Source organism: Centroberyx gerrardi, chromosome 1 (assembly GCF_048128805.1).
Source record: "Centroberyx gerrardi isolate f3 chromosome 1, fCenGer3.hap1.cur.20231027, whole genome shotgun sequence".
NCBI lineage: Eukaryota > Metazoa > Chordata > Actinopteri > Beryciformes > Berycidae > Centroberyx > Centroberyx gerrardi.
In genome coordinates this window covers 6776162-6791210 of record NC_135997.1, presented here as the reverse complement: position 1 = coordinate 6791210, position 15049 = coordinate 6776162, and the positions used below count along the sequence as shown (strand labels likewise).

The window sequence follows — 15049 nt, the reverse complement described above, 5'->3', positions numbered from 1 at the left end:
AACCACAATGTTTCATGCCCTTTTGATTAACATGGTATGGAAACAATTAAGTGGGGGAGGGGGTGAGGCAAAGCAGCACATTCAACAGCTTTAAATGCTAATTAGCTAATGGAGGATGAAAGAGCAGGCAACTGGCAGGGTTTCACATGAACACACTCGAGCCCTGGCTGCAGCTACGCTCATTTCATCTGAATTTAGAAAGACCACCACCATTTTGTTTCCGTGAATACCTCAAACAATACAGCCATCTTGTTTTAACGTGAGATTTTCTTTGCGGTGATCTCAAGTGAGGCTGAAAACTCATCTTTTCATGAAGTGCCTCACGTTGCCTTCTCCCCGGTGAATCATATCCCATCTCTTATTCTCACTCTAATTGCTCTCAAAAAAACACTTCCATTTCTCTGCTTAGCTCTCATATTATTTCTCTCCCTAGCACCTCTGTCTTACATGATCATTCTGTGATCACAGGAATATTATAATGGCACTTGCAGTTGATTGTAATTTTGGTGATGTAAGAATTCACCCTTTTTCCACTCATTGCAAATCACTGTGGATAAGAGTGTCAGCTTAACTGCCTTACACATACATTTAAATGGAAAGATTCCAAACCGCATGCTCACTTTAGCAATCTAAAGTACACATTTGAGAAGCATTCTGTGGTCTTAAGAGTACATAGGGGGGATCTTTGCATTGTTTTTTGGAAATACCTCTCCAACAAGGATGTATCCCTTCTTTCTGATGAGCTGGTTCTAATCACTGCAATGGGACACTAGCTGGGATTAAAATACAGGCTAATTCTCCTGTTTGAATATAAATTGAAAAGAACACTATTAGCTGAGGTAGACCTTCTAACAAAGAATTTGTCTTTGCTAACTATTTTGTTGTAGCTAGCTGTTTTGTTGTGTTTTGATGTCCGCTTCATGTCCGTGACCACTCGCCTTGTATAACCCCTAGTAAATTCCACATAGCTGCTTTGTTCAAGGACTGTCTGGGGGAGGTTTCTAACATGGAGACTGCACACTCGACTGGGAGACCTTGATTAACTGGAATCACTGTGTCAATTGCCATTGGAAGGAGGAATCAAGCGGCACTTTTAGTAGAGTCCCCACCAAGCTTTAATGACTTTGAGTGTTTACATATTTTATCACTCACCGGTGTATTACAGTCAAGTCGACATGGACCGTAATCTGAAATAAACATCTCTATCATCTCTCCCCAGTTTGTCAGGGACCATACAGATGGTTTGCCGACTCTGTTGATTTCCCTTAAAAGCCCCAAATTTGTCACAACCTTCAGTGCTCCTTTGAGAGAGATAGAGAGGCTGTGAATAAGGGGGGGGGAGAGGAAAAAGCATGCTGTCATGAAAAGAGCCGCTTCCTGGCTGGCTAGATGCAATCACGGGCACTATCTGATAGCGCCGGAGGAAATTGGATGAGCTGAGAGCCGTTGGCCGCCAGTGATGGGAAAGATGACTCCTTTGTCATGAAGTGTCAGTCAATTCCCCACTCTCACCTGAGAGACCAATCAATAACAGAGAGAGAGAGGTTCGCTCTTGTCTCTAGGCTTCTGTACACCGTGGGCTGCTGTCAATTAGATGCCATAACACACTCTCCTTGGTAGGAATGTGATATGACACGTTGTATGTTATGCATAAGTATGTCATGGATGGGGCTAAATTTGATTTACTCTCTATGGTTTTATTAAATTATTATATATTGGCAGTGAAAATACTTAATGTAAGCGTAATTAATACAGTAGATATACACTTATAAGATTGACAACAACAGTGTATCTGAAAGTGTATTTGGGTGTCTTGGATTTTGATGATGAGATTAAAACTCACTTTTTTAGACTTGCTTTTAATACCTGATTTATTGCCATTATGTTATTTTGTATTTACATTTGCGTGTTTCATGTTGTTTTAATTCCATTCTAACTTTCTGTTATTTTTCTTATTGTCAATCTGATGTCTTTGTAAAGCACTTTGTAACTCTGTTTTTAATAAGTGCTATATAAAGTAAGTTATTGTAATTATTATTATTATTATTATTATTATTATTATTATTATATACACAAAAGATGTGGTGGATCAGTTCACAAGCTTTGCTGCTGCTCTCATTAGCAACTGTATCGTTCCATGTGCTATTACTGTGCACAAGACCCAGAGAGACTCATAACTATCAATTTATGTCAAGCATGGAGACATCTCACATAACACAGGCATGTAAACAATGACGCGCACTGAATGATTCATAACAGTGACACCGGGCATCATGAGCTTTTGCATATTCCATGCACAATATGGTCATGCTATTTCTGTGTAAAACGATGCTCTGACTATTCTGTTTCCCATCCCCCCCCCCCCCCCCCTGCAGTTCCCTAATACCTGTGAGGAGTCGGCTTCCCCATTCGTCTTCATCTGCACCAACCCCCAGGAGCTGGTGGTGAAATTCCCCATGAAAGGGAAGCACAAGATCTGTAAGTCCTACTTCTTTCATGTCAGGGGAAGTGGAGCGGATGAAATTAGCCTGAGCCATCTGAGGGTTTCTTTTTTTTCTTTTTTTTATCAGCTTTCTCCTCCGCATTTGTATGCTCACACACATGAATACATAAATGGACGTGTGAAAGAGTGATCATGCTAGGGACAAATTCTGATTAATATATCATGTTTAGCACAACAAAATTATGCACAAATAGACACACAAACAGAAACACACACATACTCACACGCGCGCGCACACAAAACATTCTCTCACATACACTTGTACAAAATCCTCTCCAAGAGCCATCTGTAAAGACAGGATTTTGCTGTCAGGTTGCCTGGGGGACAAGCTGGGGCTGGATGTGCAGTGTTGTTGCTGTATTGTGTGATTTATAATAGGACTCAAACACATTTTCCCTCTGCTGCCATTGCCGCTGCTGCAAAATGATGTACCTGCGAGCTCTTTTGTTAATATTTCAAAACCCTCTAAAGACTTGAGAGGATTGTTTATGCAGCTGTGCCTCTCTCAGATCCTTCCAGATCGATGGGGAAAGCTTTAGTAAGACCCAAGGTAAAATGCTGCAGGAGCCATGCCCTTTTGTGCTAAAAATTACATGATGAGTTTGGCTTCATTTTTGTGAAATTGTTCAAAAGGTTTGTGAGGTTTAGCACAGACCTGGAGAGTGAAAAATACAATGAAGTGCTAGTTATATAGAGTGTCTGCAGGTCCTGAAAAAGTCTTGAATTGGAAGGCCGTTGGTGAAAAGTCGTTGTGTGAATAGTTCACCCCCAAATTTTATTTATTTTTTTTCCATTATATACAGTACCAGACACACCACATTTTTCTTCCTCTTTCTATTTTCCACGTTTTAGAATAATAGTAAAGACATCAAAACTAGGGCTGAACAATTAATCAAAATTTTATCGAAATCACAATATGGCCTACTGCAATTTTCAAATCGCAGGAGGCGCAATATTTGTTAAAGGCGAAATGTGTGTCAAAATAGCATTTTAAATTAAATATTGTCGTGCTGCAGAGATGTCTTGCCTACACATCATATTCTACAGACTTAAGAAAACATCTTTGTTTGGTACAGATCCCCGCAAAAATCACACCATAATCATTTTAATACGTTTTTCAGTGAAAATGAAAATAATGATGTAAAAATTATCATTCCCTCTAATATCGCAAATCATATCGCAATTGCAATATCAGTCAAAATAATCGCAATTAGCTATTTTTTCAAAATCGTTCAGCCCTAATCAAAACAATGAAATAACACAAATGGAATTATGCGGTGACCAAAAAAGTGTTAAATCAAAACTATCTTATATTTTAGATTCTTTAAAGTAGCCTCCTGTTGCCTTGATGGAGAGGCAAAGGCTTTGGAAAGAAATTCATACATAGGCATCAACAAATTTCAAGCATTTAAGCATAAGCCTTTAGATCAAAATGGCTTTAAGATAATGTCAGTCGAAATACCGGTGAAGTTTGTATGTCCGCAAAACACACAGCGAGTTCGCTAACGCAGCTCCATGGCAGCTTCTCCAAAACAAGTGGCTGTGAACTGGTTCTTTAGAGTTCCAAAATAATTACTATAAAATGACTTCAAACAGCTCATGCAGCATAAGTATTCTGAAGCCACATGATTGCACTGTGCAAAAGTCCAATAATTACCAAATTTACCTCAACTTAACACAATAATTTTTCTCTCAAATGTTCAGATGGCCAAGTGAATGAAACCCCCTGCTGCCCAGGACAAATTGCACAGAAACACGCATTGAAGCTTTTATTCTACGCCTTTGTTTTGATGACATGACATTTCTACCATCCATAAAGAAATCATACAAGCAGTAATTTCAAGTAGGTTAACTCTATCATGAACCAGTGACATTTTGTATATGTCATTACCTGCAGAGAGATGTAATGCTGCACTCCCCAACTCACTCTGTGTCCCACTGTGTTCCTGCTCTGTTCCTCACATGCACAATTTGATATACACAGGAAGCCCGTTCTCAGTCACACACACACACACACACACACACACAGTTTGTGAGGATTGCTTAGTAATGCAGCCTGGAGGCATGGCTATATTTTTTTCCTCCGTTTTTTTTCCACCTTAATTGAAATTTTTGAATTGGGTCTCATGAATTACATCAAATTGGAAGAGTATTTCAAAATATCACAAATATGCAAATTAGTCTAGTCGGTATGCACCAGATTTATTTACCCATCCCTTTGCAACATTAGGCTATTGAATACTGTGTCATACTTACCATACATAAAGTTGTTTCGGGCTGTTGGACACCTTCACATCATGGTGTCCCATTGCATTACGCCTTCATTTTGTGCATGTGTAGTGTTGCATATAGTGCATGCATGTATATACAGTATGTGTGTGTGGGTCAAAACGCGCTACCTGCTGTTACAAGTCTGCCCAGCATTTGGACTGGTTACCCTGACCCACTGAGACGTGCCTATCTGATCCCTGTGTCACTGGCTCGCTTCTCTCAGTCTCTCAGTCTCTCAGTCGCTCTCTTGCTCTCTTGCTCTCTCTCTCCCCCTCTTCCACCTCAGCTCCCAGTGTATCTCACGGGTCAAAGCATTGCCACTCATCTCGCTCAGGGAGGCTCAGCACAAGTGTTTTTTCTCTCCCCCAGCAGCTTACATTGACAAGATCCGCTTCTCACCGGCGTCGCTAACCATTTCATGCCTTATCAGAATGAGCAGCAAGAGGGATGTGCAGTCTGCTGCTCTTCCATTCATTTCGACAGACTCAATGCTTTATTGCATAGCTTTGTGAACAATTGTTTATTTTGAATTAGGATATTAATAGGTTAATGTGGTAGGTACTACACTGTGCTTTTAGCAATATGTAGAAATTGCAGTGAGGAGCTTATGAGATTGATTCTGCCCTTATGCAATTTGAACAGTCATGTCCCGGAAAATGATTTCCTAGAAAGAGTGGGAAGCCTGATAAAATCGGCTGGTAACTAATCTGTACACGTACTTTATTTTGTAGATGGATTACACCCATTTGCACATCACCTGAATATTTAGGATGTTTAATGTGATTATTTAAGCTTCAAAGGATGAACAAACTATTAACGAATACATTAAGTGATTATAAGGAGACTTTCAAATGATCTTACACTGCCTCCCTCTCCTGCCAGTTTGCAGTTGGCTGTGGAGATAATATGCTGAGTTATGCCCAACGCAAGTTGGTTGGTCATTACCCTGTGGAGGAGTCTGCGACATTTACAGTGGCATAAAGCCAGGGCTCACTCCCTGTAATAAGGGATGTGCATCATGAATTATCGGCACATCCTATGAACATTTGTGTGTGTGTGTGTGTGTGTGTGTGTGTGTAAACTGAATGTCACCCTGGGTGTTGAAAGCTATGGGGCAGTCTGACATGACCCCACGTTTTCTCTTTCTCTCCTTCTCCCTCTAACTGTCCTTCACTTCCTCATGTTTTTTTAGAGCCTGAAATACTCTCGATGGTGTAAGTGTTATTTTTAAAACACGCAGACAGAAAAATAAACACACAAGCTGTACACCACTATACTTATGAGGACATTCTCTTGACATTCATGCTCAACTTTAATCCCAACACTAACCCTAATCATAATTACTAAATGCCTACCCTTAACCAAACACTAACACAAACTCTATCCTTTCACCTCAAAATAACCTTTTTTCATTGTGATGACCACAACTATGCCCTGACAAGTCCCTTTCTGGTAAAACTAACACACTTCTGAGGACTTCTGGACCTTGTTGAAAACTACGAGGTACCCACAGAGACACACACTTATTTAGATCTGGGCCCCGTGCCAAGACTAGCATAACCTGTCAGTCTGTATGTCAGGCAGCCAGAGAGGAAGTCGGGTCATTTTACCTGATCCTAAGCTGTTCCTGTCCCCACCCCCTTCATCTTCTTCCATTGCACATATTATTATTATTATTACCAGCTAGGCATGCGTCTTTTATCAGCAACAAAAGATTTAACATTTCTACACACCTAGTCCCTGCTTACTTTTAGACACTTTTAAGTATTTGTTTGGAGGCAGAAATTTCAAGCACCTTCCATCTCCACAGAATTTGGAAGAGACCATGTTGGGACTGGTGTAGCTAAGCTAGCCTGAACTGTCATTTGCTGTTTTGCAGACTGGAGCTTTAGGTAACCTGAGAATTATGTTTGACTTTCCTATTGCAATGCCTATCAAGAGTTAAAATCCTATTGTTTCTGTGGATGAAGATGTATATACAGTATAATGTTCTAGAAGTGAATCGAATGGCTTTAAGCCTTGTTTAAAGAATTGTTCGACCAGCAAGAAAAATCTTACAAATCCTTAAATTGCACAAGTAATCCTATGTTCAACTGACAAAAGCATTGATGAACTAATCAAAGAAGTGCAAGAGTTAAGGAGCAGTCTACAATACTCAAGATGTGGTTGATGAGCTCAAGGCAGCTAATGCCTTTTGTTTGCAGACTTCAAAGCTACCCTGCACAGTCTCTAATAAATTTGACCACTTTGAAAACCAATTGTGAAGGAACAATATTGTAATTGATGCCATCCGTGATTCAAACACCGAAACATGGCATGAGACTGAGTACAAGACAAAGAAACTGCTTGTAGATCACCTTAAGACGACCCCAAACTAGTGAAGTAGTAGTTTATCTACTATGCTACAAGGACAAGGAAGAAATTCTTTAAACAAGCATTTAAACATATGAATGGATCTAATTTCAACACAAATTACTTCTCAAAGAAAGTGCAACAGAGAAAGAAAGAATTGTTACCCAAGACAGACACAACATGGAAAGTCTTCTTACAGCTTTTAATCACGAAAATGGCATTCTCAGCTCTTCCCTTACAGTTTTGTGAAGTAGAACTTATACAAACCCTTATTATATCGCCTGTGAATTCAATGAGTACTTTGTGAATGTTGGCTTATCTGTCTCTATAAAGATTAGTCACACTGATGGCTCTCCCTCGGATACAAAATAGAGCTCTCCTCCTTTGTTGAGGTTTGATCCAACTACTGGGAGGGAAGTCATGGATATAATTGCTAAGATGGGAAATTCAGCTCCAGCAGCAGGTCTTGGGAAGATCAGTTCATCTCTAGTAACATATCAAGCCGTTGACATACTGTAAAATCACTGAAGAGTGGAGTCATTCCAAAGGACTTCAAAGTTGATAAAGTAGTTCCCCTGTTCAGGTCTGGGGTCCTAACATCCTTTAATATCTGTCACCTTATCGCCATCTTTCCATGTTGCAAAGATTCTAGAAAAGCAGGTGTACAAGAGAATGAGGGATCTGAAAACCCACTGAAACAACTAACTGTAAATACACTCTTGGAATATTTCTACGCTTATCAAAAGCTTTTAACAAGCTCATGACGTTCTACTATCCAAATAATTCTACTATGTTTTTCATGGGCAAACAAGATGCTTTCAAAATCACATTCTTGGAAAACAACAATATGTACAGTAGTTGCAGAAGGATGGACATCATATAGGGCAATGTTAAAATGTGGTGACCCACAGGGCTCCATTCTTGGGTCCTTGGTGGTCTTGATCTACATTAATGACAGATGTGCCATCTGCCTCAATGTTGGTTTAGGAAAACTCTGTGAATGGTTCCAACAAATCAAACTATCCCTGAATATTATAGAATAAAATCTAACTTCATAATTTTTAAGACAAAAACAGGTATCAGTCTTTCCATTGGAAATCAAATCGGACAAGTTTAATTAACCAGGTTCCAGAGTCATGATTGACAAAACTTGGAGCTGGAAAACGATATTCACCATCTCTGCAATGAAGTGGTGAGGTTTGGTTCATCAGCCACGTCTCTCAACATAATATTAGTTTGATTTACCCACACCTCACATACTGCAGTATTGCTTGGGCTTCCATATTTGCTATCAGTCTCCTTAAGATCCATGCTTTATTGAAGATATTTGTTCAACTAGCCACTACGCACTCACCCTTCCTCTGACTACCACACTCTCACTTTCCCTGCATCATGGCAATTTCAATTTCTGGGCTATTTTGATTTAATTTCCTTCCTTGCTATATACTGTACGTGTTTTGTTGCTTGTATGCTATCCTGGTCAGTGTTGTTTGATGCCATTAGGCTTCTGGGCCCATATCTCCTGTGTCTGTATTTGTCATCTTGATTTTATTTTATTTTATTTCCATTTTGCCATTTTTAAAAACTCAGTATGTGGAAGTAATCCAAAACTACACTGAGCCTTTATCTCTGTTAATAGCTGTGTGAGTCTAAATGATGTCGGTCAGTGTGCAACCTGGTCCTTCTTTTTAATGTGTCTGTGTGTGTGTGTATGTGCATGTGTATGTGTGTGTGACACTGTGCGCCCGCATGCTTGGATGGCCAGGGATCCTTAACAACTAATCTACTACTCCTTTTCACTTCTTTTAATTGACTCATCACTCAGTTCTCTGATGGTTACTGGGTGAGAATGGGGCTGCAATTGATCTGTAACACTAACATACGCACACACACACACACACGCGCAACAGTAACGCACACCTTATTTTTAAGTATTTCTTACTGTTCACCTCAATGTGCTATGTTAAAAAATAAAGACCCTCGAGATCCAGTGCAATACATATTCAGCAGCCGTAGGGGAATTGTATTGAAGCAAATTAATCTATATTTACTTGTTCGTTTGTAACAGCTATGTGCCAAGGGACTAGTGAGTATATATCACAAATAAATGATTCTCTTATTTGTTTATTCTGCACTTAACATCATATCCCATGTACACATTGCCCTTCCAGCTCCCTTCTCAATGTCATTTGCATTTTCCACGCATACATTATCAAGCTGTTGCAATATGTATGGCTTTTATCCCTCAGGTTGCACACATATGGAAATAGCCCAATATATTCCCAGTGAAAGTATTGCGCTAGAATTTTGCTCTGCTAACCATCAGCTCTACTGTTACCTTGTGATTACCTTTTTGTTTTATGTGTGAAATCACGGCACCATGGGATTGCAAATAGAGAAAGCCAATTACCTAACAAATGTCCACCTTCTCTCCTGAGGTGGCCATGATTTTTTTTTTCTCCTCCGTTTCTCCCCTCCGCTCTTTCTCCTTCATCCTCTGCTGGGAGACAGAAAGAGGTTAGAGAGACGGAAGTCCTTTTTTGGTTATTTATTCATGGATTTTCCATTTAATATTCATGCCTTTTTTCAGGGCTATCTGGGTGCAGAGGAGAATTTGCTGCCTCCGAGGCGGCTGGGGCCAAAAATCAGGTTTCAGCTCCAATGAGCCCAGCGGATGAAGGGAAGAGAGAGGGGGAGATAGAGAGGGAGCGAGAGAGCGGGGTTTCATGTGTTCTCCAGTAAATGAGAGGCAGGCCTTGAAGGTGACAGGCTGTGTTTATTACTGATCTGTCAGGCGGTTAATGGGGAGAGGAGAAGAGAAGAGAGAGGAGAGAGCTGAGCTGCTGAGAGGAGACCAGAGCGCACAGACATGGGAGCTAGAGAAAGCCCCAAGCAATAAACTTTGCCATACTAGTTCCCCTTGTCCTTACAGATTCAGTGACAGCGCTCTTGAATGCTGAGCTACATTCATTAGAAGAAGTATTGGGATGAGGAAAATTGACTCTTTTTTGCTGTATTCTAATGAAATGTGTGTTTTTGATACAAACATGAATATGAATACAAAGAACAGACTGTCAGCTATTGATTATGACTACAACTGTAATATCTGTTGTGGCCAGTCCCCCCAATTTCATATTGTAGATAGATATTTGGTTACTTATCCTTTTATATACAGGAGCTGCACAAAGATTTGTGACCAATAAACACACCACTTTGAGATGCTCTGCCATGCTCATAATACTGCCTCCTCTGTAAAATGCATCTGAATGCGTTTTCAGCTGTAGAGTGGATGCAGGCTTTGAAATAGTGTGCAATAAATGGATGACACTATCACTAACTTAATGATAAAGCTGTGCAGTTATATCTACAATTACAGTCCTGATTGTTTTGCTAAATATTTTGATCACAATTATTTATCAGGGTTATTAGTAACTATTACCAAGCTTTTTCAGTTGTAGCTCCCACTCTCTGGAACCGTCTTCCTTTAGTCATAAAAAATGCAGTCAGTGGATATTTTTAAGAAGCTTTTAAAAACTAATTTGTTTCATAAGCACTTTGTTTCGTAATGTGTGTTTGCCTTTTGTGCAGTTTTAATGTTTTTATTTTGTTATTTTCTGCTTTTCTGTTTCTAACTTTCTTTTTTATTTTCTATTTTTTAATGTTTTCATTGTACAGTAACAGTGTACAGTGGTTTCAAAAGGCGCTTTATAAATAAAGTTTACTTACTTACTTACTATTATTAGAGTAATTCTGGGAACAAATTATTCTAATTATTAATAGAGCTGATGACCAGGGACACACTGTATAACTTTCTCATTATAATCCAGGGATTTACACCTAGAACCAAGATCTTTGGGGTTTCCTGTCCAGGTACTCTCTATCTTCTTCCCAGGAGTGCAGTTGTGTAACCGGGAAAGTAATTATTGCATAGATTTCTGTAGTGTAATGCTACATCATCAGTCCATTCTGAAAAAGCTGGAAAATTCAAATGGATGTGACTATTTTTCACCTGTAAAACTAGGTCAAGCCATTTTTGCACAGTTGCCACACAATGAAGAAGTTAGTGACACACAGGTTTGACTGCTGTACTCGACGACCGTGCCAACTTAATGATAAATGAGAATAAAATGCCACTGACTGCAGTTTTCATTTTGCACACCAGGCTTTTGGTATTAGGCTTGCACACTAGCATTGTGCTCCTGAAAATTTCCCACGCCTTCTCACATATTTTGTACCTCATTGCTGTCAGTTACGCCTACTTCGCTATTATGAAGTTAATTCATTGTATTTAATTGCACTTGATCTCAGACGCTTTATCAGCTGCCCTTGATAATGAAACCTCTAGGCTTTCCTTTCAGCTAAAAATAAAAAGGCAAAGAAAATACTCTTTGTTATAGCAAGAGATTTGTTGTCGTCTTTCCTTATCTTTAGCCACATAATTTAACATTGTTGCCTTTGTCAGTCACCATTACGAAATCCATATCAATCGGCATTTGGTGTGCCAGTGCTTGCTTTGGTGTGCACTGCATTAATGGCGTGCCTTCTACAGTAAGCCTACTGGTCTTATTTGGTTATTATTATTGGATCTTATGTCATTATTATTATGTCTTCTGTAAACAAAGTAGGGAATTATTTAACAGTGTGGGTATCGCAACGTTGGAATAAAGAAAATGTAATCCGTTATATGTACAGGAAGACCTAAATGTCATATGTGAAACTGGCCAGTACACTTTCCTATCCATCCATGTTTGCAAAAACTCTTTGGTTTGCCCCTCGAGTTTACAGTGAAAAAAAAAACACCTCTTCACCATGAGAGCACAACTGATTAATTATGCCAACAGAAGCCTAGCCAATCTACTCAGCGGTGTTCGAGTCTAATAGTTTTGCAAATTGTACACCAGTCATTGAAAGTGTGAGTAATTCTGTGAGCTTGTGAAAATAGTCACTTTCAAACAAAGCGCAGTACTGTCACCAATGGAGTCACAGTTAGATCTGTAGTGGTAGAATAGTCAAACTGCCTATTGAAAAGGACAGTGGCTTATCTCAGTTTTCAAAGCTGTCCAACTCATGAACATCTGGTTCGTACATATTTGTGTCGGGCCTGTGAGAAGCTTAGAGTCTCCTGGGTTGAGATATAGCTGTTATTGTATTGCTGCACAAGACAATGTATTGATAATTCCTGGAGGGTTGTACTCCTGAGAGTGAAAAAGATTTAGTTTTCAGGAATATAATATAGGCGTTTGTGTAGCATGGACAGGGGAGGACAGGGTGTTGCAGCGGCCGAGGATTTCATGTATTCATATGGATTTGAAAACGTCATCTGGTTGTAAACATATTATTTCCACATTGCAAATGATGATCCATTTTTTGCTAAAAAGTAAAAACATTTTCACATGCAGACTTGGGCCATCAGCAGTAGATTTATCCATTCTTACCCGATGTTTGCACTTACAGAAAACCAGCTAATCACTGGGTCTCGGCCCACTCTGATCCAAAGTTCAGGCACTCGGCTGCTCATTTCTCCCCCAAGCACTCTGCTTCCCTCAGCTTCTGCTTTGCTCTTACATACTTTATTGATATGGACTGGTGTATGTGAATAGAGATGAACACGCTACACTCTCTGCACTTACTGGCTTTGATTCGTCAGAGCACTTGTGAATAGAATGCAAATTCTATCAAAATGTTTTTCCAAGCTTTTCCAATTCAATGTGCCATAACTACTCCCAGCTACTATCATCCATGTCATCAAACAAACAAATTTATGAAATAAATACAGACTCTTTGTAAAATACAAAGAGTCTGGTAAAATACAAAGAGTCTGGTGATGTTCATGTTCCACAAACTTTACAAAATCTCTGTAGTTGAGTGTATGTAAAGGGTATGTAACCAAATATTAATTTAAATTGACTATCAAGTTACTTTGTCCTGGCACTTTGGGGGGAGTAACCATAACTACTGTAATTTTTGTAGCATTAATTAATATATGAGCAAATATATTGAATCAATAGCAACCCGTAGACTTTTACCTCATATTTTAAAGAAAAAAAAAAAATTTGAATTCATCACATCTGTTTCACCCCTGATTGGATGGCTTTCTCTTTTTGTTACTTATCTCACTGCATCCTTATGTTCTTCACCCTCAGTCTTCTCCATTTTCACTCCCACATTTCCATTGTTTTCTCTCTCGACTTTGTCCGTCTCTCCCCCCTCCCTCCCTCTCCGTCTCTGTGCTAAGCTTGTCACAGTAATCAATCCAGGTCAGCACTATGAAGGGGGATGCAGACAGATGTGGTTTGCAGAGTGATCGATGTCCTTGATTAGTGAGAGATTACTCCTGTGTGTGTGTGTGTGTGTTTGCCAGTGATGGGAGGGGGTCCACCAGCTAGCATTGATTGCACTTAGCCTGCTGCCTTGTTTTTGTTAATTTGTCAGGTTAGGAATTGAGGATCAATAGGTGGTTTATTTGCCCCGGTTCAAGTACCTGACGGAGGTGAGGATGTTAACCTGGGCATTTTCAACTGAACCAGTCATGGTCAATGAGTGACACGGGGATTTAAAAAAAATGTGTCAGTAGCTGTGTTTCCATCCAACCGTCATGTCTTGAAATGTCGCAAAAATAAAATGTGAATTAGTGCACTTACACCATCTGTGTTGAAGCAAATAAATCGAGTGTTTGACAAGTTGTTATTGTTCTGTAATGTCAGCTAATGTTGGATATATATCATGCTTTCATCTGAAGCTGGAAACAAAGAAATACCCTTGGCAATAGTCTAATACACCAACTAATAGTCATACAACCATGATGGAGACTTGTGCAAGAGAGAAACAACACATATTACAATTGGAGGTTATGGCGGGCAGATTTTGACACTTTTGACACAGAATGTTTCACAGCCATTTTTGAACTGTTGTGCAATGAAATTGAGCCGTTCTGTGTGTCGATCTTGCCAAACCTACATCATTTTTTATTCAACACTTCAACACTATTTACATCACTATTTATTACATAATTTATTTATCAACATTTGCTTCAAGTGAGCGTTTTTTGCCATTTTGAGGAAATTTCATAAAAATGTGTCATTTCCATTCAGCTTGTCTAATTCAATGCATCATCATTTGCAAAATATATACTTGGATGGAAAACCAGTTTATTCTTTCCTAAACTGATTTTGTTGAAAATGATGTTTATGTTGGACACGCCACAGCAAGCTATGGCATTACCTACAAATGTAAAGAGTGACCTGTAAAAGACTTGGGTGTATTAGTATTAGCAATGACATACGACTACCATAAGGCCATCAGCATTTCTTTCAAAACACATCTTAGCCAATGTAATCATCTTACCACGCTTGTGAGAAAGATCAACATCGGTAACTCCCCTCTGAGGAGGCCGTCAGCTTTCCATCAGCTGTCAGTGTTTTCATTCAGCCTGTTTTCAAAAGAGCATTTGATTCTTGTACTTTTCCTCTCTCTCTGAAGAGAAACAGACAGATGTAATAGCCATTAGCCTCGGGGAGAGACAGCACAGATGTGTCAACAAGGCTTGACTTTTACAGTCCAAGTGAAGTCTAAGCAAACAGCGGCTGTGTAGAGCGCTGTGTGGTTGAGCAGTGATCCAGGGATACGGTCGCTCGGCGTTGCCCCGGGACTCCAAACAGACCGTGACTCCAGTTCTCATTACAAGAGTGGGTCAGACCACCCCAATACGGAAAATAAATAATGCAGGGGAAAACCTGAGTGCTGCCACCTCACTGACAACATCCACACAGCCCTGCCCATAGTGAGTAAGTGGTTGAGCCGTTTATATAGTCCTGCTGTTGATACCTACAAGCTGGTGATCCCATATTACTGAGTGCACTTGTGACAGTTGGTGAAACACAGTATCTACCTAATGTGGTCATCATCCACCCACTCCCTCAGCTC

General features: G+C 39.7%; 1 protein-coding gene across 1 annotated transcript in view; it reads left to right on the top strand.

Moving 5' to 3' along the window:
- Nucleotides 1–15049, top strand: part of trip4 (thyroid hormone receptor interactor 4) — a 63361-nt gene that overhangs the window by 23239 nt on the left and 25073 nt on the right. The window contains exon 12 of the mRNA XM_071922475.2: nt 2376–2478. Coding sequence (XP_071778576.1) covers nt 2376–2478 — 103 coding nt within the window. The remainder of the gene's footprint in view (nt 1–2375; nt 2479–15049) is intronic.